The sequence below is a fragment of the Gastrolobium bilobum genome, unplaced genomic scaffold (genome assembly GCF_033153095.1).
Source record: "Gastrolobium bilobum isolate Gb01-03AN ecotype WA unplaced genomic scaffold, APGP_CSIRO_Gbil_v1 utg31293, whole genome shotgun sequence".
NCBI classification, from domain to species: Eukaryota; Viridiplantae; Streptophyta; class Magnoliopsida; order Fabales; family Fabaceae; genus Gastrolobium; species Gastrolobium bilobum.
In genome coordinates, this window is record NW_026898818.1 from 31272 (window position 1) to 59060 (window position 27789).

Genomic DNA, 27789 nt, shown 5'->3' on the forward strand with positions numbered 1-27789 from the left:
GGTCTCAACCCCAACATTACCTGATCCTGAAATAAGCATTCCCCAAACGTGGGGTGAGATCTCTAAACTAGAAATCTCAGTAAGACAAGGGGTCCTCAAGGATCTTCCACCTCAAGCTCACTTACATGTGCAATATAAGTTCTAAAAGCATTTATATCAATATCAGTTCCAAAACTATGCAGTGCAACAGATATTCATGCCATGTGTGTTTATCATTATTCTACTGGCCAGAGAAATGTAGGAATACGTCTATTACCCACACGTAGTACAAGGAACACCACTTGCACCTCACCCACAGCCTCACCATCTTGTATGTACCACATACTCAGGCTTACCGTATAGGTGGAACACCACATGCATATCATAAAGGCACTAGCATATAACAGCTCAATAGCATTTCCAAAACATCAAAAGCATGTAACACAGCATGCATATAACCATACCCCCATGGGACATGGTGGAACCACAACATGGCTAAACCGAGGACACGAAAGCTTACCTTGCAAGCTCACTATCCAATGCCTAGAGTCCTCACAGCTCAAGTCCAACACACAGCAGATCACAATCTGATTTGGACCAACAAGAGTATCAACATACATAGCTCAAAAGCATTAACATAAAGACTACGTTCTCCTTTAACGATTTATGTCTTAAGGCTTCCAACAAAGCCACAAGCCCTAAATCACATGATTCTGACTTAGTTCATTAATTATAGAAGTTCAACTTCATCACTCTAGGGTCCACAAACCCCCAATAGCCTACTGTCCTCACAACACAACTACTGTTCTTCGAAATCCCAGAATATCCGGATACTCCTCGGGACATATCCGGATATCCAATATTCGGATATCTCTCTGGCAATATCCGGATATCAATATCCGGATATCCAGATCCCCATATCCGGATATCCATATCCGGATATCAATATCTGGATATTTCACGGGAAAATATCCAGATATTTCGCGACAGAATGCAGTTTCTGCATTTCGCGAAGATATCCTTCAAAGGTTGGGTTTTTACTGATTTTAGACACTTAAGCATGCATTTCTAAGTGTGTTAAGCATTTCCAACATTAAGTTATCATCTTTTAACCATTACATGCATCAAGGTTCCATTTTTAAGCATAAAAACTCAAGTTCAAAGGTGATGATCATACCACAAGCTTAAACTCAGCAAGAATGACTCAAGGAGCTCACCAACAACCCTTCCAAGTACTATTTCTACAGGTACACGAAAATGGACCAACAAGATGAGTTCTTTCCTCACCAAGGAAGCTACTTGGAGCTTTAAACCACCAAGAACAAGATGACTCTCCTCCAAACTCTCCAATTCAGAACAAGAACCTCACAAACAGCAGCTTATAAACTCAGAAAGATGACTCTTTTCTGCTCACAAGACTCACACCCTCAAGACCAAGTGTTTAGGAAGAGGTATCATGGAGATAGAAGGTCACAAGGCTCACACAAAGGGAAAAGAGCACCAACACATAGCAAAAATGATCAGCCACCACAAGAACCCACGCATAGAGTCAGTTTTCTAGGGTTTTGTACCCTTAATAAGGGTATATATAGCCACTTAAGCTTAAAACACACAGTACTAACTTTAATTGCTACGCTTATCATTTTAATCCCAAACTTTGGATTCTTAACCTACTCAATTTTACAAGAATTATCATATTTTTATTATATTTTTCGGAGCACATTTCCGGTACGCGCTTTTCATAGCCAGTAACAGTTTCTGGAACCAGTTCTCATTATATGGATTTGAAACTAGTTTTACAAATCCTATATATTATTCTAGTAATTATCATGCACTTATTATAATTTTTCGGGATACTTTTTCGGTACTCATTTATACCGACTAGCATAACCGGTATCTGCACTTTTCTTCCGAAAAGCGACTTTCAGCATTCTTAATCACTTATCATAATTATTAAAGCCTCTTAATAAATATTAGGGTCAAATATGGAATCATTTCCTAATTTAACATAATTAATCAGTTAAATTCCTTATTTAACAGTGCGGGTTCTTACATAGCTCTTTTTAAAAAAATTAGAATGAAAATAATTAAAGAATCATTTTAACTAATACAAGCTTCTCTCTTTTTTTGTGGAGATTATTTCCCTGGTAATTTCAAAGATTTCCTATTAACTAATCCGGAGTTCGCGATGAGTCCAAATTAAGGCTTTAAACCCCTCTCAAAAATGGAACTGGAAAGGATCGAGCACATATTCTCACCTCCACATGCTCTGCTACCATACGTCAACTGAGCTACCATCATTTGGTATAAGCTTCTCTCTTTAACTATTTGGGTTTTTAAAAGCCTATTTGAATTTCGAGTGACAGAGTTTAGTGTTATAAAAGTCAAAAGTATCGAATGATAGTAGCTTAGTTGACGGCAAGAAAATAAGCATGTGGAGGTAAAAGCATGTTTCGATCCTCCTCAGTACCGTTTTTTGGAAGAGTTTAAAGTCTTAATTCCAGAATTCATTTACAATTGGACTAGTCGAAAAGCGATAAACCAATTGAAATATCTTAAAATAAAAAATAAAATTGACCGAGGTTTCTTATAAGATTAGGAAATCAATTGCAATAGTTAAATCACCGTTCACTAATAAGACTTTTTCCTCATAAAATTATTAGACAGAATCAATAAACTTTAAAAGTATATAAAATTACTTCAATCAAGAAGAATATTTTTCATGTTATGTCAAAGGTTGATTTGAAGATTTCGAAGAAATATAATGACTTTAATACTGGTTAAATCAAATACACTATGCTAAAAGTGTATTAGACAGTACGTTAAAGGAGTTGTTTACTGAAAGGGGACATAATTAACTGTCTTCGTGGTCTTTTTTTAAGCTATATACGCATTTTCCCAGTGTCTAATCCATAGGTCTGTCCTTCTGACTCACCCCTTACGGATAGACAGCATCCTATAGTACAGTTTCAATTAATAGGAGATGGACACGTACATAAAAAATCATCTGAGGCCAATTAAATATAGAAAACAAATTATAGTCTTGACTTAACAATAGATTGACACGCTACAGACAGCATTACAACATGCTTTGACTTGAGAGTACTGTTACCTACTAAATAGGCAGAAACAGGGTAACAGACAGTGGTAATTGTTTCTTATTTTACTTAGATATTTCATTTTAATATTCTTTTATTTTGCAAGTGAATTTGTGTATGTACGAAGTTGAGTTGCGTGATCCATATTATATATGATTTCAACTAAAAAAACAAATGTCACAAGCCAGGTTTATAAGTTACTTCTAAGTATGCAAAACGTATACAAATATTAGTAGGCAAAATAAAGGAAAGAGTAATGCTTTAAAGAATTTAAAGAGGAAAATATACATAAAGGGTGTCTATATATGTAATTGCACAAATCCAAAGGTCAATTTTAGTGGCGTAAAAAACATGTCATTTTTTAAAAAAGAAATTGTATATACTGGTACTAGCAAGCTAAGACATCAAATCATTAAAGTCAACGCTTAATTTGCTCGAATTTCATTACATGAGTTGTCTTTCAGCAACTTAATTATATATAGCAAAGCTTCGACTTAAGAAAGCCTAGCCTTATAATCAAGTTATAAAGTAACAACACACTATTAACGTCTTCAAAGTAGGGAAAACCACTTAAGATAGAGTCATAGAATGTCATAAACCTCACCATATATAATTATATAATATCATTCACCTCCAAGAAAATAAGTTTTCAAAAGCATCCAAGGTGGCAGGAATATTGTGGTTCCAGGGTCAGGTCAAGCTCATTCCTCCCTACTTCAGCTGCTTCCTCACGGTAATTGCCACTACAAAAGCAATATTGAACTGGCAGTTACTAAAAAAGAAGAAGAATCTGCTAGCTAAAGCATGAACTAACGAAGATGTGGCTTATAATATCATGTTATAGAAAGATCACCCCATGTTCAAAGTCGGAAGTGGCTGTGGTAGTAAGAAAGATGCATTAACTCCGTGGTTTGGATGATCCCATTGTGCCTGCTGCACTGCAACCTTTTCTTTCTCCTTGATCTGATTTCAAATCTCAAAATATGTTAGTGTTGAATACATTTTTTATTTTTTTTGGGAAATAAGTGTTAAATACATATAAATCAAGAATGCAAAATTTTCCATGAAATATGGCTAGACCACATACGTTGACCTCCCATTTCTTTAGATTAGAGAGACAATAATCACTACCTCCTCATGGTTAACATTAGCAAGGTGGTGATTAATCTAAAGTTTTCATTTATTTCATAATCAAATATATGGACTTTAACATCATCAACTATTATGTTCTAAATAGCAAGTTATATGTAATTTGCAAAATAAAAAAGGAAATAAAATGTAACTATATAACGTAAAATATATCTAGGTAATTAAATCGATTAAATATGGTTCATGGTTTTTATCAAACACAAACTAATTAATTAAAGTTCTTGATTTGATCGTTTGGTTACTATATGTAATTAGAAACCCTGCGCGTATCATCGATATTGATAATGTTATTATCACTCAACAATTAAGTGGATTAGGTCACAATATAAATATAACAAGCAGGAAGGAGGAGTTGGAAACATATTTATAAGAATCATAAAAATAGTTTTATTTTATTTCATTTCTGTTTCCGGTTCATCAAAATATTCAAATTCAAAATGGTGACTCTCTCAATACCATTCTTTTCCATTCCTGTTGACAATTTTGGTTAGCCTAAACAAGTTCCTTATGACTTAAACTAATAGTTATTTGTTTAAAATAGCTTTATATTGTAATGTTATAACACCAAGAAACAATGATCTAGACTACGCAGCATTAAACAGTGGTGAAATTAAGTTTAAAATTTATGCCCCAAAAAGTTAAAGTTAAGGCAGATCTCAATCACCTTCTTTGCAAGCATGTTATTCTGCTCCTGTATCACTTTCTCCTGTCATTGAACAAGGAGATCACATATCAGTTTGATTATCTTGAGTGGCACATGATCAAGTTTGTTCACTTATACTCCTTAGTTAGTGTTACCGTTCTAACCTTTCAGGACATAAACCTACATAAAGTTGTTATAAGATTGGAGAATGTACCTTTTTCTGAAGCTCCGAAATGGACTCGTACATGAGTTGGTTCTGTTAAAAACGTAATATATATCGATGATCAATATCATAAAGAACCATATAAATAACATAACAGAATTATATAGGGCTGTTTGGTTGTGTTATATATATATATATATATATATATATATATATATATATATATATATTTTTTAAAACTGTTTCGTTGAATAGTCAATGAAATGAGTGTTTTCTATATATTTTTTGTTTTAAAAATTAAAAGTCAAAACACAAAATAAAACAACCGAAATATATTCTCTACATTTAATTCTAAAAGCTAAAAAAAGTTATCAAACAGGTTTTTTTTTTTTTCTTATTCTGAATCTTAAAAAATTGTTTTTGAAAATAGTATTAATTAAACAGGCTCATAGTCTTTATAGTGAGTTGTTTGTTATATGTACTCTGCGTGTACGAATGTGTTTGAGAGCTGTATCTAACTGCTGCTCCAGACTCTGAAGCTCTTTGAGGCTCATTGAACCTAAATCTTCTCCCATATAATGCCTGCATAAAATAAAGGCTTCCGTGTTATAATAATTCAGTGAGGCTAGTGATTGTTCAAATCCAACAAATTACACAGTAAGTATAAAATATACCTATGGTTTCTCTGCAAAAGGTCAATCTTTGCTTTGAGTCTAGAATACTCAATGGTCCAATTTCCCTGCACAAAATCACAAAGCTAGCTGCTCAGTTCCATAATATGGATAGGGAAATGAATATTTACATATATATGAGTTCTGTTTACATCACTTTGCATCATTTCAATCCATATGCAGGATGCATTTTATTGTATATGCATATCCAAACAGATTCTATATTTAAACAGTAATGTAAATAGTAAATGGAAAACGGTACGAATTTTATTTGATTCATTTTTCTTTTTCTTTTTTAATTTTTCATTAAGGGTATCCGAGTCTCAAACCTAGGGATGTAAGAATTAACATTCAGGCCAAGTACTCATGGCTGATATGTATGTATTTGGCCTAATATATTATGGATCAAATGACAAACCTGTGACTCGGAATCGTTTGCAACTAGCTGTCTCTCTGCATAGGCATACCTTTCATAGCGTTCCAGTATCTTCTCCATGCTGTTAAATAAATATTTTGTTTTAAAAAAAAAACAATTAAACAATTAATTCTCTCAACAATTACTCATAACAATCATACCCTTAGGATTACTGCAAAGTCCTTTAAGACAATGAGATGAGAATATTTATTTGAGAAATCTTATCCATTCAATCTTATATGAATGGTCAAGATTAGCTACTCTCACCTCTCTTGTACTCACTCAATATATCCAAGCTACTAAAGACAAAATAAATAATAACATGCTTGAATAAACCATTAAACAAAGCTTATCAGAATATAGCTTGTTATAATTGGTTTCTCTCTAGCCTGATGTTGATTGTAGGCTAGCGATAGTTTTATATCTTGTTTGCTATGTATTGTAAATTCTTACTGTAAAACCTTTCTCGTAAAATTGTGTTAATGCATTTATTTGAAGAATACTCAAGCTCTCATTTATTAGTAATTGCATGCAACTTCTCAAATTTTCAAATATTCTCCCTATGTTTTTACAATGTCCCTTTCAAGTCATAAATTTAAACATCTAAAAACAACCAACCAAAAAAAAATAAGGAGCCTCTGCATAGAAGTTAAAAATAGCATAATTAAAACAAGCAGATTAAAATATTATATGCAATAATCAAACAAATATTGTTTCTTAAACATGAATGACACATTTGTTTTCTATTTGTTTTCTTCTTTAAGCAAAAATTCATGTTATTTAACATTGTTCAATATAAAAAAATATCGGAACGAATATACCTTACAATTTAATGTAAAAAAAAAAAAAAAAAAACATATAACTAAAAAACATTTGTTAATTTAATGTTACATTTCACTGCAAGCTGGTAACCAAAGTGATATAAAGTTCTCGTACCATCCAATCAAATTGTAAGAAATTAAAAGTTAATTTCTTTAATTCATAGTTGACACGGTTCGTCTAGGAAATTGCACCCATCAGCTGAGACGGGAATAGAACTAACAACTAAGCCTGATTAAAACAGAAAAGCATGCAACATTCTTGCTTCCATGCTGTGATATCTGAAAGGACTTGAGCTTCAAAATAAACATGACACCTATGTAGATACGTGTTGTTCAACGAGGTTAAAGCAGCATATTATGGCGCAAGAGGGGAAGAGAACCATCTTTTTCTTTAAAAGTAAATAAAAAAAGTAGAAAATTTTAAAAGCAGGGGCAGCAAATATAGCTTCTAGGTCCTGCATTGAAATGACTTGAGCTCGAAAGTAAACTTGACAAGTAACCAAATACTGTCACTCTTCTTGACACTGTTTCCAGAAGATTGAACACCGCTTCAAGGTATTTCAACCAAAATATGTAGGAAAATCAAACAAGGGTTTTTCACAGGATGAGCGGTTACACTATATATTTCTAACCTAATATTGGTAGAATCTTTGAATCAAAAGAAGACCAATAAAGTTCCAAAAAAGCATTTATCTAAATACAAAAAAAGAAGAAGAAAAAAGCATTTATCTTGTTGATGATTTTCCATGTTTATGATATGAGTGAAAAATATGCACATCCAACAAATAACATACAGAAAATGCAGGAACACTAAATCATTTACATGCATTATCACCCATAAATCTATAAAAGAAACACACACACACTTAGAGAAGTATTAACATTCATGTCCATATAAATGGGGGAGGGATACATTCTCTCTATCTTCTGTTTTTTTTTTTAAAAAAAAATCAGATATTTATGTTTATTCACAATTACTATACATAATAAAAATATAAAATCTCTTTGATCTGACCAAAAATAAGATGTGGATGAAAAAAAAACAAAAAATAGAAGAAATCATTTTCTCCTTTAGCTTTTCAACCCAAAACCAAAACCAAAACCCTTCTCAAGTAAAAAAGCAAAAGCAAAAAAAGGAAATAAAAAAAAAACAAAGGCTAATAGGCTAAAAAATTCTCAATGGAAAAAATAAGTAAGTTACATGTATAGATTGCCTGCACTTTACACACACACACACTAAACATATAGTGTGTGAGAGAGGGATCTATGATATGCACATATCTAGTAATAATATAATATAAAATATTTACAAACAATCAGTGACATATAGATCTATGAATTAATAATGATATATGTATATATAGTGTAGTATAGTATAAAATATTACCAAGAATCAGTGGCATATTCAAAGAGCTTTCCTTTGTGGGAGAAGACAATCAAAGCGACCTCAGCATCACAAAGCACTGAGATCTCATGTGCTTTCTTGAGCAAGCCAGCTCTCCTTTTAGAGAAAGTTACCTGGCGATTGATCTTGTTCTCTATCCTCTTCAGCTGAACCCTACCCCTTCCCATGTTAGTGTGTTTTTTCTCTTCTTTTTTTCCCTTTTATTATGTTATACCTAGGTGCTTACCTAATAACTTCTTCCCTCTTTCCCTTTTTTCCCCAAGAAAAACCCAAACAAGGAAAAGGGAACAAACACCAGAAATATGCTTAAAAGGCTTTCTATTATAGCGAAGCGAGAGAGAGAGAGAATGTTAATTTATGGGCCTTTCTTCTTCTGGACAAGTATGGAGGAGTGTGATGGAGAAACCGCAGTGAGTGTGAGAGTGCTATTATCTATCTATTTGCTCTATTATTATAATTCAGATTGGGGTTTGGCGACAAGTGGTTTTGGTTTCTGGTTTGGGAAAAGCAAGAGCAGTTTTGTTATGTTGTGTTGTCGAGCTAGGATTGGTTGGTTAGTTCCCATGTTGCTGTCTGTGGTAACTAAGAGCCACACAATGATATATCTCTATTTGCTTTTTGAAAATTTTGTTTTTGCTTTTGGATTCCTCTCTCTATCTCTCTCTCCTCGATCAGTGGTTTGAACTTTAAGTGTCTGATGGTCTAAACAGTGTCAATGTCGTACGGATCAGAACATTACGTGCATCCTTTCATTGACGGCGCCACGACCCACGAGTATTGATCTCTGGTTCTTCCATTCATCCATGAAATATTTAAATGGTTTTGTTTAGGTTTAACCTTCTTTCCTTGACCATTTTTTACTTTTCTTTCTCCTTGACTTTCCATTACCTCTTTCTCCATGTATTGATCGAGTTCATTGAATGTACGCGGTGAACTACTTCGAGTACATTTGTGTTGAATTTTGAGAAATATGGGTATGTTTATTGGGAAAAGTATTTGTCCATTATTTAGAGATAAAATTATCTTCAATTAGCTCAAAACGACGTCGTTTTAAGCTATAAGATTAAAAAATTATAATGATAAAGACTACTATAACCCTGCAATATAATAGAATTACAAAAATATCTTAATTTTCGATTCAAAATGACATTATTTTGAACTTACCAAATATAACTTATCTCTTTTGACTAGAGAAAACTTTTACGCATGTTTCATTATGGTATGATTTTTTTTTCTTAAAATTGTTTTGTAAAATAATTAGTGAAATAGGTGTTTTTTATTTTATTTTTTCTTGTTTTTAAAATTAAAAGTCAAAACACAAAACAAACAACTTAAATATATTTTTTAAATTTGATTCTAAAAAAAATCACAATTTTTAAAACTTGTTTTACAAAATAGGCCTTATTAAATATTTATTTATTTTTTTGAAATTCAAAAAACTTTTTTTTGAATTAATATTAATTAATTAATATCACTTCCTAAATTATGATCGTTGGATGCACGAGAATCAACGATTGAGATATGATGTAAGACTTATTATTCTTACACGGTGTAAAACGATCCTGATTCTATAAATTTTGTGTTTCAAAATGATATTTTAAAAGGAAAAATATTTATCCTTTTAAACGATATAACTTTGTGTCATTTTAGATCATAATCATTGATTTCCGTCGATCAATGATTATAATTTATTGTGAATTACTAATTAATTAATAATTTTAGAAACAATATTGTGAATTACTAATTAATTACTAAACTTAGAAGAATCAATTTGTTCGGATAATAAAGTAAAGGGAAAAAAGTTTCCGATGTTACTTTAGATACCTTTATCTAATGTTCATCGAAACGAAGTCGTTTTGGGATTAAAAAATTAAAAAATTAGAGTGCTAAAGACTATTATAACCCTGAAATAAATTAAAATTACAAATATATCATGATTTCCGTCCCAAAACGACGTCGTTTTGATGAACATTAGATAAAGTTATCTAAAGTAACATCAGAAAAAACAAACCCGTAAAGTAAAACCACTTTTAAAATATAAATAGAAACATATTTTAATTTTTTATTTGATTTGAATCAATCTTATTTAACGAATTTATTTTTAAAAAAATTACTTCCTTAAAATCAATATTGCTGATCACTATAAAAATAATTTTGAGAAGTCTACCCATACATTATAAATTTTTGTGAAAACAAATATTTTAGCACAAATGTGGGTTTACATGCATGTATGGATCGACGCGAGTACTTCTTTTTGGGGTTTTCTCCAATTTCTATGTGATGTTTCTTGTTCTCGGTTTTTACCTATTTCGTGGTCTTCTTTCTAGGGTTTATTTATTTATTTTTGATAAGTACTTAAACATTGTTTTCTCCCATTACCTCTATCAATCATATTCTCCGAAATCATTATTTATCATTTATTGAAAATTTAAAATCCTGAAATGAGTTTTTTTAATGAATTTTTAATTGAAATAAATCAATTATTTATTGATTTAATTAATAAATAAGGATAACATTAAGAGGAAGAGTCCAAAGGTTGGTGAAATACGGTAGTTTTACTTTCATAATATTTAGAATAAAAAAATTGACCTATACTCCATAAATGAGAATTTTAGATTGAATTTGGTTAATCAATTAAGTTTTTTTTTTCTTACAATTAATTTACCTGTCAAATTTATCAATTCATAATAATAAAAAAACTAGGAGAAAAAGGTTAAGTTTTAAATATTAATAATGATTTAATCAGAAGTATATTAATCGCAATACTATAATATAATATTTTTATTCTGTTTAAAAGAATTTATGTCATTTTTACTTTATCATTTTTAAATTTATGAAATATAAACTCAATGAGTTACGTATTATTATAAACTGTTACACATTCATATAGTTAGAGGTGTATTTTTTATAATAGTGAGGCAATAGTTTGAATTAATTAAAAAAGACGGAGGTTCAGAGAGAAAAGAATTCTGAGAGGAGAACTCCGGTGACTGGGGAGGAGGATTTATTGGAAGGGAGTGTTAAGAAGCCAAAAGGGGTAGACATTGATGGTGAGGCTATGAATGACGAAATGCAAGATAAGGAAGCCAAATTTGGTGAGGGTTTGTAACATCTCGTGCGCACCCAGTGTATTAAACATACATATGGTAATAGCGCAGCTCAATAAATGCGGAAGCTAACTTTTTTCAACTATGAAACTATTCATTATTAACCAAGTGAATTTACTTATTCTTTTTGAAAATATCGCCTGTATGTAAATTTGTTAAGAGACGCGAACCCTCACATGGAAGCTATGATGCACGGACACGGGACACGAGACACGATACGACAAGACATGCCGACACGTTAATTCTAAAAATGTCATATTTTGACACGTTGGGACACGTTTTGATATTAAATAAAAATTTTAATATATATAATATAATTTATATTTAATACATATAAGAGTCCATAATAAGTCATATAACCAATCAAATATCACTACAAGAAAATGTGTGTTTTGCGACAGATAATCGGCGTCGGTCAGGGGCCAACCGTCGTTGAATACATAACAACGACGGTTACTACGACGTCCTAATGAACCGTAATTAAAATGACGCAGAATATCACTATTCAACGACGGTTGTAACCGACTCCGAATGACGACGGTTGTAACCGACTCAGAATGACGACGGTTGTAACCGACTCAGAATGAAAACGCTGATTTCAGAGGCGGTTACAAAATGAAGCAGAATATCGCTATTCAACGACGGTTATAAACCGACTCAGAATGACGACGGTTATAAACCGACTCAGAATGACAAAGTAAATGCGTTTACTAACCGTCGCAAAATATAAATTCCAATGATGGTGGATGTTTTTTATGAACAACGGCACTTAGAAAGATTCGAACACAGTATACATTGGAGGAATTCAATGACAACAACCACTATGCCATTGAATTTATTATAATATTAATAATTTATTAATATATTTATTACATACTTTTTTATAAATTTAAATCAACCTTTTCAACTGAGTTAATGATGGGTCTAGGCAGTCTTCATAATATTGGTTCAACCATAATTTTGTGGCTTTAATGTCTCTCATGTTGAATTTATCTCCTGTACACATATAAAACAGTATAATTTCCGTGGCATCTCTTTCCAATCTAGCTTCACTGTTTTGTCATAATTAATGATGAATTTAGCATGTAAAGTATAAACTCTTTTTGCTCAAATATTGAAAATATCTCTCATATTGCATGATGGCATTTATTACTGTTTCATTAAATAATTCATTTGCTCTAATTTTTAAAACTAACAACAACGACAAGCTGGATTAGTGATTACTTTAAAAAACAAAATAAAACTTATTTTATCCTTCGTTTGTTTGAATTGAAGTTACATGCAGTTTCTCATACAAATGGCCGTATATGTATCATTTTAAGTATTTAGTTACAATATTTTTCATTTTATTAATTTATTAATTTATTTATATTTTTATACTCCAATTTTTTTTATTTTAAATGAGTTGGTTCGATTTTAAGACCTGATTCACTAACAGTCACACACAGGTGTGTGTTACTGTGATTTTGCAAGGACCAATGAAACAAATTCTTGTTCATCACAGGACTATTTATTATAGAAAAATGAAATTTTTTTTTGCTTATATATAATCCTAGTGGATTATAGCAGCCTAGGTTATAGAAATAAAATTATATGGCTCTTACCCATTCAATAAGACATTTATGTCCTGGTATTTTTTTTAAAGCTGTAAATTATGGTACTATTTAGTGAATACAATAATATTCTCTGCCATAATCTTTTCTTTATTCTATGCAGGAGCCTATAGTACTAAGCAAGCAAAAACATCCTGTCTTTTTTTTTTAAGTAATCCTGTGACAATGACTACTCTGTGAGAAAAAGGTAAACTTAATGGATCTGAACATGATGCATTATAAGTTCATTATACTAGTTTAATTTAATTTAATTTATTTCTCATAATTGTTAATATTATTAATTGATGGTGTTATATGTTCTCACCCTTACTTGAGAATCGCTTGAATGCACTACTAAGATTAAAGCCTTTTTTTTTGTGCCATCAACCTTGCTTTTGGTCTTGGTCAATGATTCTGTGTGAGGAAGGATTGAACTCTTTGATTGCTAGTGAATGTATATGATATTCCAATTAGAATGTGATTATTAGTATATGATTATTGTGAATCATATTGAATGCAAACTATTATGCTGCTATGAATGAGTGTTTGAATTCAATTGGTGACAATAATATATTAAACTAGTTACTGCCTTTATGTTGTCTGAGATGTTGTCACATGAACTATTATGATGAACACTAATGGAATTTAAATGGAAAACCTATAAAGATATTATTAAGAAGGTCTATTCATTGTAGGACATAATTTTGAATACAGATATGTCTTTACTTCTAATCTTAATGGTTTCTTCAGAGTTATTTAACCTATGTTTGCGAAAAGTGTCTTTTGCAGATAAAAGATTACAAAGCAATGGACAAATCATGGATAACAATGCCACGAAATACATCTATGTATGAGGAGGGAGTTCGGGGATTTATTAACTTTGCATATGAAAATTGTGGTGTTGAAGGTGAAATAATATGTCCTTGTCCGGTATGTGGATTTAGAAAGTGGCAGCCAAGAGATGTTGTCTATGATCATTTAATTTGCAAACAATTCCCTAGAGGATACACTTTTTGGTTCTACCATGGTGAGTCAAGGATGGAGGAAAATAGTAATGTCAATGCCACACATTTACCAAATGTAGAACAAAACAACTTGGTTGATGAAGATCCAATACAAAACATGATAAATGATGCATTTGGAGTTGATATCCTCCGTGAGAATGAGCATGACTTTGACATAGATGAAGACATTGCCCTTGATGATGGAACCACATCAAATGAAGATAAAGATTTCTTTGAATTAGCAAAAGATGGAGAACAACCTCTGTATGAAGGATGTAAGAAATACTCAAAACTCTCTTTTATGCTGAAGTTATATCACATCAAATGCTATTGTGGGATGACTGACAAGGCTGTTACAATGATATTGGAGCTACTACAAGATGCATTTGAAAATGCCAATTTGCCAACTTCATTCTATGAGGCAAAGAAAACTATTTCAAAGTTGGGTTTGGATTATGAAAAGATACATGCTTGTCCAAATAATTGTATGCTTTATTGGGGTGTGGATGATGTAGATATGCAAAGTTGCAAAGTTTGCAAGTTGTCCAGATGGAAACCAAAGGCTACGGGTGGTCAAGATTTACAATCTGATGGTAAGAAGAGTAAGAATAACGTTCCTGCAAAAGTTGTTCGTTACTTTCCATTGAAGCCACGATTGCAGAGGTTGTTTTTATCGTCCAAGACTGCTAAAGATATGAGATGGCACGCCATGGATGATAACAATGATGGCATTATGAGGCATCCTAGGGATTCTGAAGCATGGAAGAGGTTTGATTTAATCAACACTGAATTTGCATCAGACCCACGCAATGTACGTCTCGGATTAGCTACTGATGGTTTTAATCCATTTGGCAACATGAGTTCTAATTATAGCATCTGGCCAATTGTATTGGTTCCATACAACACCCCTCCTTGGGTGTGCATGAAGTCAACTTCTTTTATTATGTCAACAATCATACCTGGGAAACGAATGCCTGGAAATGACATTGATGTTTATCTACAACCTTTAATGAAAGAGTTGAAGGAATTGTGGCACAATGGTGTGGATGCATATGATTCATTTACCCGAGAGATGTTCAAACTGCATGCGGCATTAATGTGGACTATTAGTGACTTTCCTGGCCTTGGAACTTTATCTGGGTGGAACACCTACACTGGATTAGCTTGTCCAACATGCAACTTTGACTCAATACCTTGTCGACTTCCTCATAGTCGGAAATGGTGTTTTATGGGTCATCGACGTTTTCTTGATCAAAGACACAAGTTTAGGTTGAATAGGCCTCACTTTAATGGGAAGCAAGAGCTCCGTGAGTCACCTAAAGTATTAACTGGTACTGATATTCTTCAACAAGTTCAAAATGTTCATGTGACCTTCGGTCGAAAACAGAAAATTGGAGGAAAGGGGAAAAAAAGACGTGGTAGTGGACGTGTTACAAAGGTCAGCACTCAACAATGGAGAAAAAAAAGCATTTTTTTTGAGCTTCCATATTGGGAGCACAACTTGTTGCGTCATAATCTTGATGTCATGCATATTGAAAAGAATGTGTGTGACAACATTATATATACCTTGCTAAATGATAGTGCAAAGTCCAAAGATCACATTCATGCTCGAAAAGACCTTAAAGAATGGGATTGTAAGCCTGACCTTTGGCCAGATGGAAACGGCAGATATCCTCCCGCAATCTACACAATGACCAATGAAGGCAAGAAGGCATTTTTAAATACATTAAAGAATGTTACCGTGCCAGATGGTTATGCAAGCAACATTTCTCGTTGCATTGATGTGGAGCCTCTTCGATTGAATGGGATGCTAAAAAGTCATGATTGTCATATATTAATGCATCAACTGCTACCATTGGCCATGCGCACTGCATTGCCTGAACAAGTATCAAGGATTTTAATTGAATTGTGCTCATTCTTTAAACAAATTTGTAGTAAGGTGTTAAGTATCACAACTTTAGAAAGACTCCAAAATGAGATTGTTCTCACTTTATGCCATATGGAGATGTTATTTCCCCCTTCATTCTTCACAGTAATGGTTCACTTAGTTGTTCACCTTGTTGATGAAGCTAAGCATGGAGGCCCTGTCCATTATCGATGGATGTATCCAATAGAGCGGTACTTAGGACAATTAAAGTCCTATGTAAAGAACAAGGCAAGACCGGAAGGGTCTATAGCAGAAGGTTACTTAATGCAAGAGATTCTCACATTTTGTTCAAGGTATCTAGATGATATTGAGACTAGATTTAATCGTCCAGATCGTGTCGATGATGCCCCAAATCAAGAATTGCCAAAAACACGAGTACATGAATTGTTTCCCCAAGTAGGGAAGCCGATTGGCGGTGCTTCATATTTCAACCTCACACCAATGGAAATGCTGCAAGCACATAGACATGTCCTAATTAATTGTCCGGCAGTTGATCCCTATCTCCAGTAAGTAATTATCACACTTCAATCATTGCAATTACTTCGAAGCTATGGATTAATATATTCTTAATCTTGTGTAGGGAATTTCGAACTGAGGTGCGGAGGCAGCTCAGACCTCGTACACGAAATCCTGCTCATATTGATAAGAAGGTTCATAGAGAGTTTGTTGAATGGTTCTCTAAACGGGTGAGTACCTTTCTCACTATGTCCGTGAATAATGCATATATTAACTAAAGTCTATGTTGTGATAATTACCCAATGTTAAATTTTTTCATATGTAGATTGTTAAAGATATTGACCTACTGAGTGAATCAGATAAAGATATTATGCTTTTTCTTGGTCAAGGTCCAATTAGCCAAGCTAGAAGGTTCAATGCATACAATGTAAATGGGTGCAGATTTCGAACCTTGACACGAGATCGGGGCTTGAAAACACAAAATAGTGGGGTATTTGGTACATTTGGAACTAGAAGTTATTCAAGTAATAGTGATAGTCAAATGAGGTTTGGAGATGTCTTATACTATGGGAAACTGATGGACATTATAGAGATCAATTATAATTGCTTATTCACAGTTACTTTGTTCAAGTGTCAATGGGCTAATACCACTAATCCTAGAGGCATCAAAAAAGATAATCTGGGATTTACTTCAATTAATTTCACCAGACTAATACATACAGGTGAACATGAAGATGATGAGCCATACATCAAAGCATCTGAAGCTCAAATGGTTTATTTTGTGGACGATGAGAAAGAAAAAGGTTGGAGCATACCTATTCATTTGAAACCAAGAGATTTGTACGACATGGGTGAAGATGAAGAAGACATTATGCCATCCATTGAGTTATATCCATCCCAAAACTTGGAACAAATTTTGTTTGATGATGCTATGCATATTCTTTTAACAAGACCTAATGTGGATGATGACAATCCCACCTTGACCGTTAATGAACATGCCAATGATTAAAGTGTTATACTGAACGACATGACCAATGCAAGCTAAATTAGATAATTTGTATTTTGAAACCAAATGTAATAGAATCATGCTATTTGATCTCACATTTGATAAATTGTTGATTGATGTGATTTTTGTGTTTCATATTTATTTATGGTTTCATGCATAATATTGCTATCTTTTTGTAAGTTATCAACAATGTTTTATGAATACATTATGTTATTCAATTGATTAGTTGTTTTTTTTTCATTTTTACTTATTGTCATTGAGTATTTGGATTTATAGGAATGCTTCGGAAACCACGATTCGTTATCAGGCCTCAATCTACACCAGGCAATATCCTTAATTGTTTTTGTAGGGATTAATACTGAAAGTGGAGCAACACATAGTTCTCATATTTTGACACTAAGTCCATCCAATTTAGGCAACGAATTAAAACATTCAGCACATAGATGTGTTTCTGCAACCAACAAGTCCTTTGGTGGAAGCTGTCGGACCATCACAAATTTTTAAACTATGTTTAGGATCTGTTAGCCGATCCTAGATTTTTTGGGATTCAGATGCACGCATATGTAATTTTAACTGCTTTATTTTCTCTTGGTTTTGTTTTTCAGATTAACCAGGTTAAATTTCAGCACAAGATTGAGAAAGGGAGCGCTCTCGCACTAGGACTTCTTGCCATCAAGGTAAATTGGTTTATCTATTATTGCTATTTTGGAATTATTATGTATAATATACCTTGTTTTTCAGCATTATTTTAACTGCTTTATTTGTATATTCTACATACTCTTATCCATTGTCTGATATTTTCTAATTAAAAGAAAGGCACATAAAAAAGAATACAAAAATCATTCTATGATTTCAGGGGACTATGTCATAGTTTCTTTTTCAGGGTGTAATTTGATTGCAGGTTGGAAGTGAAAGAGATAGCCATGATTCAAATGGGATTTCTGAGTGATGTTTGATTAATATTTTGCAGGATCAGAGTCTAATTATATAGGTTGTTGGTAAAGTTATAAAAGGATGGCTCCGAACAAGAAGAATTGGAAAAAAGCATCTTTCAGTTATTAATAAACTTGGAATTGTGATCACTGTTATTAATTGGAAGTTCTGTTTCTAGTTCTTATTATTTTCCTTTTTGTTTGCTAGTGATAATATCAAATACTATTTATTCACTTCTGTATCTCCTTTTTGGGATCACTGTTAACCAAGTAACTACCATTAAGGCTTTTCAGAAAATGATCTTTTAATTGACTGAATCTGAATGTTATTTTAGTTACCACACTAATATTCATCATTAATTTTTTACTGTTTTTTCACAGTTCTATTACTCTCTTTTTTGTACATCATATTAGGGTATTTAGTGTTGATATCTTTAGCCTTTTTAAATTCTGAATTCCGTTGTAGAATATATGGTTCTAATTCCTAGAGACCATTAAATATTCAAGAAATATTTGTGACTGAATGTGGGTTCGATATCAGCAACTGCAACCAATTCATATAGAGGCTATGTTATTGCAGGTGTATTTATTGTAAGATGTTTGTGTTTTGCATCCGTTGTGCAGCCTGAGTTGCGATTATTATTGTTTATATGTGAATGCTGGAAACTGAAGAAATTGGTGTCTCAATACTTCAAGATTTACACCAGCAGCGTGAGACTCTTCTGAACTCCCATAAGAAGGTATGTTTATATGTGAATGCTATTTTTTTCAATGGTGTTCTTTTTATGTCAATTTTAGATAGTTTTGGTCCTCTTTTAATTTACTAGTAAAGAATCATGAGATGATTTTATTCTCTAAGGAAAAGTATTAAAATCAATCATGATACGTTTCCTCGGAGAATAAGATTGCAAGTGTGATGTAGAAGCGGTGGTGATTGTTGGTTGATGGTCATTTTTTCTATGACTTGCAGCTTCATGGGGTAGATGATGCTATCGACAAGAGTAAGAAGGTTGTAACGAGCATGTCACGAAGAATAACTAGAAACAAATGGATCGTTGCATCTGTGATTGGAGCTCTTGTTCTTGCTATAGTTGTTATTCTATTTTACAAGCTATCTCATTAACTAATAATAATATGCACAAGATACGACAGGGTGCAAGCTATCTTTTATGCTTGTATGTGCTTCGTTGTATATAGGAGCCATTTGTGATGCTTTTTGTTTATGCTTTTTTTTTTGTTTTTTTTTTAATTAAAAAGCGTATACTTGATTCAAGTATTTTGTTGATGTATACTCATTTTATGACAAGATGCTTTGCTAGCATTTTTTATGAATTCCAAATCCTTTGTGCTAATGTTGTATGCTATCGCCTTATATATATTCTTGAAATTTATATTTTTTGTTTAGATGATAGTACAAAACATCAAGTTTGATGTTTTAATCCTATTATGATAAATGGTTTAATATATATATATTTATTCAATAACATTTTTATGAATGATCTTTTTTGTTAATAATTTTAATTATATTTGGACGACATTTCAAAAATTATGTATAGCAATAATATTCTATATTTGAATAAATTTATAAAATAATAACAAATCACTATTATTAAATTTAAAAAAAATAGGATTTTAGAAATATAAGAAACAAAAAATTGATTAATTTTTTTTAAAATTATCGAATACAATCAATCATACAAAATTATTTTATAAATTTTTTAATAAATTTTAAATTAATTTTTAAATTATTATTTAGAGGCTGTTACAAACCGCCTCCAAATAAAAGTCAGAGGCGGTTCCCACCAGACGCGAAATACCTTATCACTTATTTAGGGGCTGTTACGAACCGCCTCCAAAAGGAAATACAGAGGCGGTTCTAAACCGACTCCAAAACCACGTTACTTATACAGAGGCGGTTTACAACCGCCTCCAAAAGTAAAACATAGTAATTTCGATGATCATTATGTGGCGGCCACACCGCCGTTCTAACCGTCGTTGAATTATTCTCGACGGTTGTTCCAGCGGTTGAAAGTGACCGTCGTTGATTTCTTCCCGACGATTGATTGGGCGACGGTTGGTTAACCGCCGTACTAGTATTGTAGCGACGGTTTTAACCGCCTCCAAATCGAAATTGGACCGTCGCAAATTGCACCTTTTCTTGTAGTGTATTTAAATTTCATAACATAAATATAAATATAAATAATTTTTCGTACTTTGCTAATTTTTCATGTCAAATTTCATAAGAGAAAAATTAATTTACAGATTATTTCTTTTATATTTAGTTAACAAAATAAAATTAAGATTTAAAAAAAAAAATGTGTCCGAGCTGTTAGTATCTGGGTGTCCTAGAGACAATCATATGATTAAATAAGGACATAGATGTAGACCTTTGTATTGTCTCAAATAAATAAAAGCATTCTTTACCTTGTTTCATATTTTGTCTCGCTATTACTGTTAACTGGATAAACACCTTGGAATAAAATAGGTATCTCTTGAGTATCTGTGATGAGATCACGATCATGAGGATTCAAGGATATTGGATGTTTATTCCTAATTTTATGTTCCTAGTCTAGAGACACTGAGAATGGGGATCAGTGATCTCGGGTAAGACTAGCACGACTTATCTACTTGTATTCGGATGCAAGGCAAAGACCTCATGAGCTACAGATATGGAGATGTCTTAGCTAAAGTCGTAGGTGGATCTATAACGGTATAGCTCGCACTGAACAGACCCACAAAATAGACTCTATGAGGAAATCTCACAGAGAGTATCATTAGAGTAATCTCTTTATATTTGGGTATGTCTTTCCTTAGACCAGAAGTTATTACCTAGACTGTGTTCTAGAAGGCATGCTTTGACTGTATACCTCGTCTGCCTAAAACATGGAGACTCATAGGTATACTATTGGGCTTGTCCTGAAAGAGCACAGGGCTAGGGTGATAAGCTGAAGGAATTCGTCAAATCTTTGTGAGAGATTAGGTTATCTGTAAACCGGAGAAATCAGGATGACATTTACAGGGACTCGGGAATCGATGCATAGTAAAAGAGATCATGAGATGATCTGCCTTTAGAGTCAGTAAATTGAAGATTCCCTATTTCGAATAAAGCTTATCCTAAACCGCAAGGGTTGATACGCTTCCTTACCCTAGGTTTTATGGGAAGGTAACCGAGACGAAAGGAAATACATACGGCAACCAAATATGTGTAATAGGATGATTATGTCATTAACCTAACTAGCTCTGGGGCAACAAAGCATTGCTAGTGCTCTGTGTTGTCATTAGATGGGTTGTGGGCTTATTGGGCCCAAGCCCATTTATGTCAGTGGCTATGTTGGGCCTAATGGGTCACACACTAACACCTTATTGTCATGACAATATAGCATTAAAGGTATTGGGCCTAATAATGGTTGTTAGCCCAAGAAGAAGTTTGGAAGCCCACCAAAAGGAAAAAAAGGGCACATGGTTAGTTAATGGGCTTGGATGGTCCAAGACATTACTAATTAATTTAATTAGTTAAATTAATTATCAAATGTTTAAATTTTGAATTTTGAATTTGAAATTTGAAATTTGAATTTTGAAATTTGAACTTTGAATTTGAATTTGAATTTTGAATTTTGAATTTTGAATTTGAAATTTGAAATTTGAAATTTGAAATTTTGAATTTTGAATTTGAATTTTGAATTTGAATTTGGAATTTGAATTTGAATTTAAAATTTAAATATTTGAACGTTTGAATTCAAATGTTTGAATTCGAATTTGAATTGGCTATGAAAAGTTGTTTCATAACAAAAGGATAAGATAAGATCTTGTTGGAACAAATCCCAAATATCAAGAGGAGATCTTTGAGAATCTTCTAGTGAGGATATGGGGCGCTGATTTAGGTATCTGATGATGGTCATAGGATCAACCAAATGAGCTCCAGTCAGATTTGGTTTGTTGAGAGAATAAGTGAGACAGTTGGTTCAAGTTTGAATGCAACTATTCAATGTATCTGGACTGTTATGAGGCCAAGTGGGGCGCACCATATGGCTGGCCATATGATGGTTGTTGAGTCAGATTCTTGTTGAGATGTTCACTTGATATCATGAGGATGTGAGAGGAGGTTGTTGACAAGATTTAAATTTTGCAACAACTCCACTCATCCCCCTAGTGTGCGCTATATATAGGGCCTTATTTGAGTGAAAAAAATTAGATTTTTAATTAACTCATTCTCCCATCTCCTTGTGGGTTCCTTTTGAGGTTTTTCTTAAGAGAGTTTCGAAATAACCTAGCCTTTTTCAAAGAAAACCATGCGCCACTTTTGTGTCTACTCTTGCTGAATATTCACTCTTCTAAACACCTTGACCTAGCCTCCTCCTTCACACATTGGGCGCATAGCTTGCCTCCATTGGTGTTTTCGTTGGTGGCCTTGAAGAAGAGTTCTTCCGTCTTGACAAAGGGTGGTGTGGATCAACATTAGAGGGCTTGCATCTTCAAGCCTCATCTTGATCATCCTCCAGTTTTGGAAAGCAAACAAGGTAACATCCATGCCCTAAAGCATGTTTCTTGATATGGTATGTGTTATTCCGCTCGAAAAATTTTGTTTTTCCCTCTCACATGCCTCGACCTTCAAGGTCAGCCACATGGTGCGCCCCACTTGGCCTCATAACAGTCCAGATACATTGAACAGTTGCATTCAAACTTGAACCAACTGTCTCACTTATTCTCTCAACAAACCAAATCTGACTGGAGCTCATTTGGTTGATCCTATGACCATCATCAGATACCTTAATCAGCGCCCCATATCCTCACTAGAAGATTCTCAAAGATCTCCTCTTGATATTTGGGATTTGTTGCAACAAGATCTTATCTTATCCTTTTGTTATGAAACAACTTTTCATAGCCAATTCAAATTCGAATTCAAACATTTGAATTCAAACGTTCAAATATTTAAATTTTAAATTCAAATTCAAATTTCAAATTCAAAATTCAAATTCAAAATTCAAAATTCAAAATTTCAAATTTCAAATTTCAAATTTCAAATTCAAAATTCAAAATTCGAATTTCAAAATTCAAATTCAAAATTCAAATTTCAAATTTCAAATTCAAAATTCAAAATTTCAACATTTGATAATTAATTTAACTAATTAAATTAATTAGTAATGTCTTGGACCATCCAAGCCCATTAACTAACCATGCGCCCTTTTTTCCTTTTGGTGGGCTTCCAAACTTCTTCTTAGGCTAACAACCATTATTAGGCCCAATACCTTTAATGCTATATTGTCATGACAATAAGGTGTTAGTGTGTGATCCATTAGGCCCAGCATAGCCACTGACATAAATGGGCTTGGGCCCAATAAGCCCACAACTCATCTAATGACAACACAGAGCAGTAGCAATGCTTTGTTGCCCCAGAGCCAGTTAGGTTAATGACATAATCATCCTATTACACATATTTGGTTGCCGTATGTATTTCCTTTCGTCTCGGTTACCTTCCCATAAAACCTAGGGTAAGGAAACGTATGAACCCATGCGGTTTAGGGTAAGCTTTATTCGAAATAGGGAATCTTCAATTTACTGACTCTAAAGGCAGATCATCTCATGATCTCTTTTACTATACATAGATTCCCGAGTCCCTGTAAATGTCATCCCGATTTCTCCGATTTACAGATAACCTAATCTCTCACAGAGATCTGACGAATTCCTTCAGCTTATCACCCTAGCCCTGTGCTCTTTCAGGACAAGCCCAACAGTATACCTATGAGTCTCCATGTTTCAGGCATACGAGGTATACAGTCAAAGTATGCCTTCTAGAACACAGTCTAGGTAATAACTTCTGGTCTAAGGAAAGACATACCCAAATATAAAGAGACTACTCTAATGATACTCTGTGAGATTTCCTCATAGAGTCTATTTTGTGGGTCTGTTCAGTGCGAGCTATACCGTTATAGATCCACCCACGACTTTAGCTAAGACATCTCCATATCTGTAGCTCATGAGGTCTTTACCTTGCATCCGAATACAAGTAGATAAGTCGTGCTAGTCTTATCCGAGATCACTGATCCCCATTCTCAGTGTCTCTAGACTAGGAACATAAAATTAGGAATAAACATCCAATATCCTTGAATCCTCATAATCGTGATCTCATCACAGATACTCAAGAGATACCTATTTTATTCCAAGGGGTTTATCCAGTTAACAGTAATATCGAGACAAAATATGAAACACGATAAAGAATGCTTTTATTTATTTGCGACAATACAAAGGTCTACATCTATGTCCTTATTTAATCATAAGATTGTCTCTAGGACACCCAAATACTAACAAGCTCCCACTTGGCCTAGAGCTAATCAGACCTAAGTCGTATACCCAAATCCTCATAATGACTATCATGTTTTCTCTGAGAAACAGCCTTTGTCAGAGAATCGGCCAGGTTATCATCTGTGGGAACATAATCCATCTTTACATCCATTCTCTCAATGATTTCTCTAATCAGGTGATATCTGTGGAGCACGTGCTTAGATCTTTGATGAGACCTAGGTTCCTTTGACTGCGCAATGGCTCCAGTGTTGTCGCACAGCAACTGTATAGGCTCATCCACGCTTGGAACCACCCTAAGTTCAGATATGAACTTCTTGATCCACACGACATCCTTAGCCGCTTCTGAAGTAGCTATATATTCAGCTTCTGTCGTTGAATCTGTTGTTGTCTCCTGCTTGGAACTCTTCCAAGATACTGCCCCACCATTTAAGGTTAATACGAACCCTGACTGTGACTTGCAGTCATCTTTGTCACTCTGAAAGCTGGCATCAGTGAACCCTTTCACTGTTAGCTCATCAACCCCACCATAGACCAGAAACACATCCTTAGTTCTTCTTAAGTACTTAAGGATGGTCTTGACTGCCGTCCAGTGACCCTCTCCAGGGTCCGACTGGTATCTGCTCGTAATGCTTAAAGCATATGAGACATCTGGTCTCGTACATATCATGGCATACATGATGGATCCAATAGCCGAAGCGTATGGAATTCCACTCATGCGATCCTTCTCAGCCTGTGACTTAGGACACATGGCCTTTGAAAGATGTACCCCATGACTGACGGGAAGAAAACCCCTTTTCAACCCTTCCATGCTAAACCTCTTTAGCATCTTGTCAATATACGTGGATTGAGATAAACCCAGCATCCTGTTTGATCTATCTCTATAGATTTTTATACCAAGTATAAAGGCCGCCTCTCCCAAATCCTTCATGGTGAAGCTTTTTGAAAGCCACTCTTTCGTCGTTTGTAATGTGGGGATGTCATTTCCTATTAACAATATGTCATCTACATAAAGTACTAGGAAGACGACATTACTCCCTAACCTTCTTGTAAACACAAGGTTCATCCTCGTTCTTGATAAAACCGTTACTCTTAACGACTTCATCAAAACGAATATTCCAACTCCTTGATGCTTGCTTTAGCCCATATTTCGACCTTTGAAGTTTGCATACCATATGCTCCTGATCTTTGATTTCAAAGCCTTCAGGTTGTGTCATGTACACATCCTCCTTCAAGAACCCATTCAAGAAGGCGGTCTTGACATCCATTTGCCAAATTTCGTAGTCGTGATATGCCGCTATTGCAAGCATGATCCTAATAGATTTGATCATGGCTACAGGTGAGAAAGTCTCATTATAGTCAACTCCTTGTCTTTGACGATACCCTTTCGCAACCAACCTAGCTTTGTAGGTCTGAACGTTGCCATCTGCATCAGTCTTTCTTTTAAAGACCCATTTGTTACCAATAGGAACTATTCCTTGCGGTTTAGGAACCAAGGTCCATACCTTGTTTTGATACATCGAATCCATTTCAGATTCCATGGCTTCAAGCCATCTAGAAGAGTCAACATCCTTGACTGCCTCTTCGTAGTTACTTGGTTCATCATCCTCGATGGTTTGCTGATTCTCAATCACAAACCCATACCTCTCAGGTGGATGGATGCCCCTCGTTGACCTACGGAGTTGTGTGTTTACTTCTCCATTGGAGAACGTCGCCTGTGGAGCAGACTTGGGTTCCTCAATCTGTTCATGTGGTTCTTGAACTTCTTCAAGATCAATCTTACTCCTACTAGCTCCTTGAGAGATCAAATCCTTCTCAAGGAACTCAGCATTCTTTGACACAAACACTTTGTGTTCATCCATGGAGTAAAAGTAGTATCCCTTAGTACCTTTGGGATACCCCACAAATAGACTTTTAGTACTGTTAGCACTAAGCTTGTCTGATGCCAACGCTTTGACGTAAGCCGGCGATCCCCATACCCTGAGGTAACTCAGGTTGGGTCTCTTACCATTCCATATCTCATATGGTGTGGTCTGAACAGATTTAGACGGTACCCTATTTAGAAGGTATGCCGCTGTGTCTAGGGCATATCCCCAAAACGATTTTGAAAGTTCATTCTCATTCATCATAGACCTGACCATGTCTAACAAGGTCCTGTTTCTCCTTTCGGAGACACCATTTTGGTGTGGTGTGTAAGGTGCAGTAAACTGCGAGAGAATTCCATTTTCTCTCAGATAATCCTGAAACTCATGCCTCAGATATTCACCACCACGATCTGATCGTAATGTCTTAATCATCTTGCCACGCTGTTTCTCTACTTCATTCCTAAACTCCTTGAACTTTTCAAAGGCTTCAGATTTATATCTCATTAGGTACACGTACCCAAATCTTGATTTGTCATCTGTAAAGGTAATGAAGTAGGAGTATCCTCCTCTAGCCTCTATAGACATTGGCCCACAAACATCAGTGTGAATGAGTTCTAATAACTCACTAGCCCTATGACTCTCAAGCCCCTTGGGCTTGTGACAAGTCATTTTCCCAGCTAGACAAGATTCACATTGTCCATAGGATTCCAAATCCATGGAATCTAGGTATCCATCTGCATGCATCCTAGACAATCTTGTTTCGTTTATGTGCCCTAGTCTACAATGCCAAAGATAAGATTGATTATCTATCCTAGGTCGTTTCACAGCTACATTGAGCACTTCAGTTCCCATTTCCAGAACATACAATCCATTTATTAATGAAGCAGTACCATAAACAATATCATTCAAAATGATAGAAAATGTACCATTCTTAATACTAAAAGTAAAACCATCTTGTTCTAAACAAGAAATAGAAATAATGTTTCTAGAAATGTTCGGAACATAAAGACAATTATTCAAATGCAGTAAAAGGCCCGTAGGCAAAATAAGGTCGGCATCTCCAACAGAATGAGCAGCAACCCTTGCTCAATTGCCAACGCGAAGATCCACCTCGTTTCTCTCCAATCTCCTTGGGCTCCTAAGCACCTGCAACATATTGCAGATATGAGAACCACAACCGGTATCCAATACCCATGAAGTCGGATTAGCACAAGAATAATTTATCCTAATCATGAAAGTACCTGAGGCAGAAGCATCAC

The 27789-nt window shown here is 34.1% G+C and overlaps 2 protein-coding genes across 2 annotated transcripts; one reads left to right on the top strand and one right to left on the bottom strand.

Annotated features, from left to right (window-relative positions):
• Positions 1-3726: 3726 nt before the first annotated feature.
• Positions 3727-8539, bottom strand: LOC133284358 (agamous-like MADS-box protein AP1). The gene is made up of 8 exons (XM_061481359.1): positions 8327-8539; positions 6122-6200; positions 5707-5771; positions 5515-5614; positions 5084-5125; positions 4891-4932; positions 3931-4040; positions 3727-3820 (listed from the first exon to the last, which is right to left on the bottom strand). Exons 1-8 carry the CDS (start codon positions 8509-8511, stop codon positions 3727-3729), a joined length of 717 nt encoding a protein of 238 aa, XP_061337343.1. The 5' UTR covers positions 8512-8539.
• Positions 8540-13850: 5311 nt separating this feature from the next.
• Positions 13851-18385, top strand: LOC133284359 (uncharacterized). Its single transcript, XM_061481361.1, has 5 exons — positions 13851-16480; positions 16555-16660; positions 16756-17415; positions 18042-18113; positions 18338-18385. The coding sequence occupies exons 1-5, from the start codon at positions 13851-13853 to the stop codon at positions 18383-18385; spliced, it is 3516 nt and encodes a 1171-aa protein (XP_061337345.1).
• The last annotated feature ends 9404 nt before the right edge of the window (positions 18386-27789 follow it).

Excerpts from the sequence above, each read along its gene's own strand:
- LOC133284358 (XM_061481359.1), bottom strand. The coding sequence starts at position 8,511 with ATGGGAAGGGGTAGGGTTCAGCTGAAGAGGATAGAGAACAAGATCAAT. Across the intron at positions 5,126-5,514 it reads AACACATTCGTACACGCAGA|AACCAACTCATGTACGAGTC; the intron begins GTACATATAACA and ends CGTTTTTAACAG. Across the intron at positions 4,933-5,083 it reads TTTCGGAGCTTCAGAAAAAG|GAGAAAGTGATACAGGAGCA; the intron begins GTACATTCTCCA and ends GTTCAATGACAG.
- LOC133284359 (XM_061481361.1), top strand. The coding sequence starts at position 13,851 with ATGGACAAATCATGGATAACAATGCCACGAAATACATCTATGTATGAG. Across the intron at positions 17,416-18,041 it reads ATGACAATCCCACCTTGACC|ATTAACCAGGTTAAATTTCA; the intron begins GTTAATGAACAT and ends TTTGTTTTTCAG. Across the intron at positions 18,114-18,337 it reads TAGGACTTCTTGCCATCAAG|GTTGGAAGTGAAAGAGATAG; the intron begins GTAAATTGGTTT and ends ATTTGATTGCAG.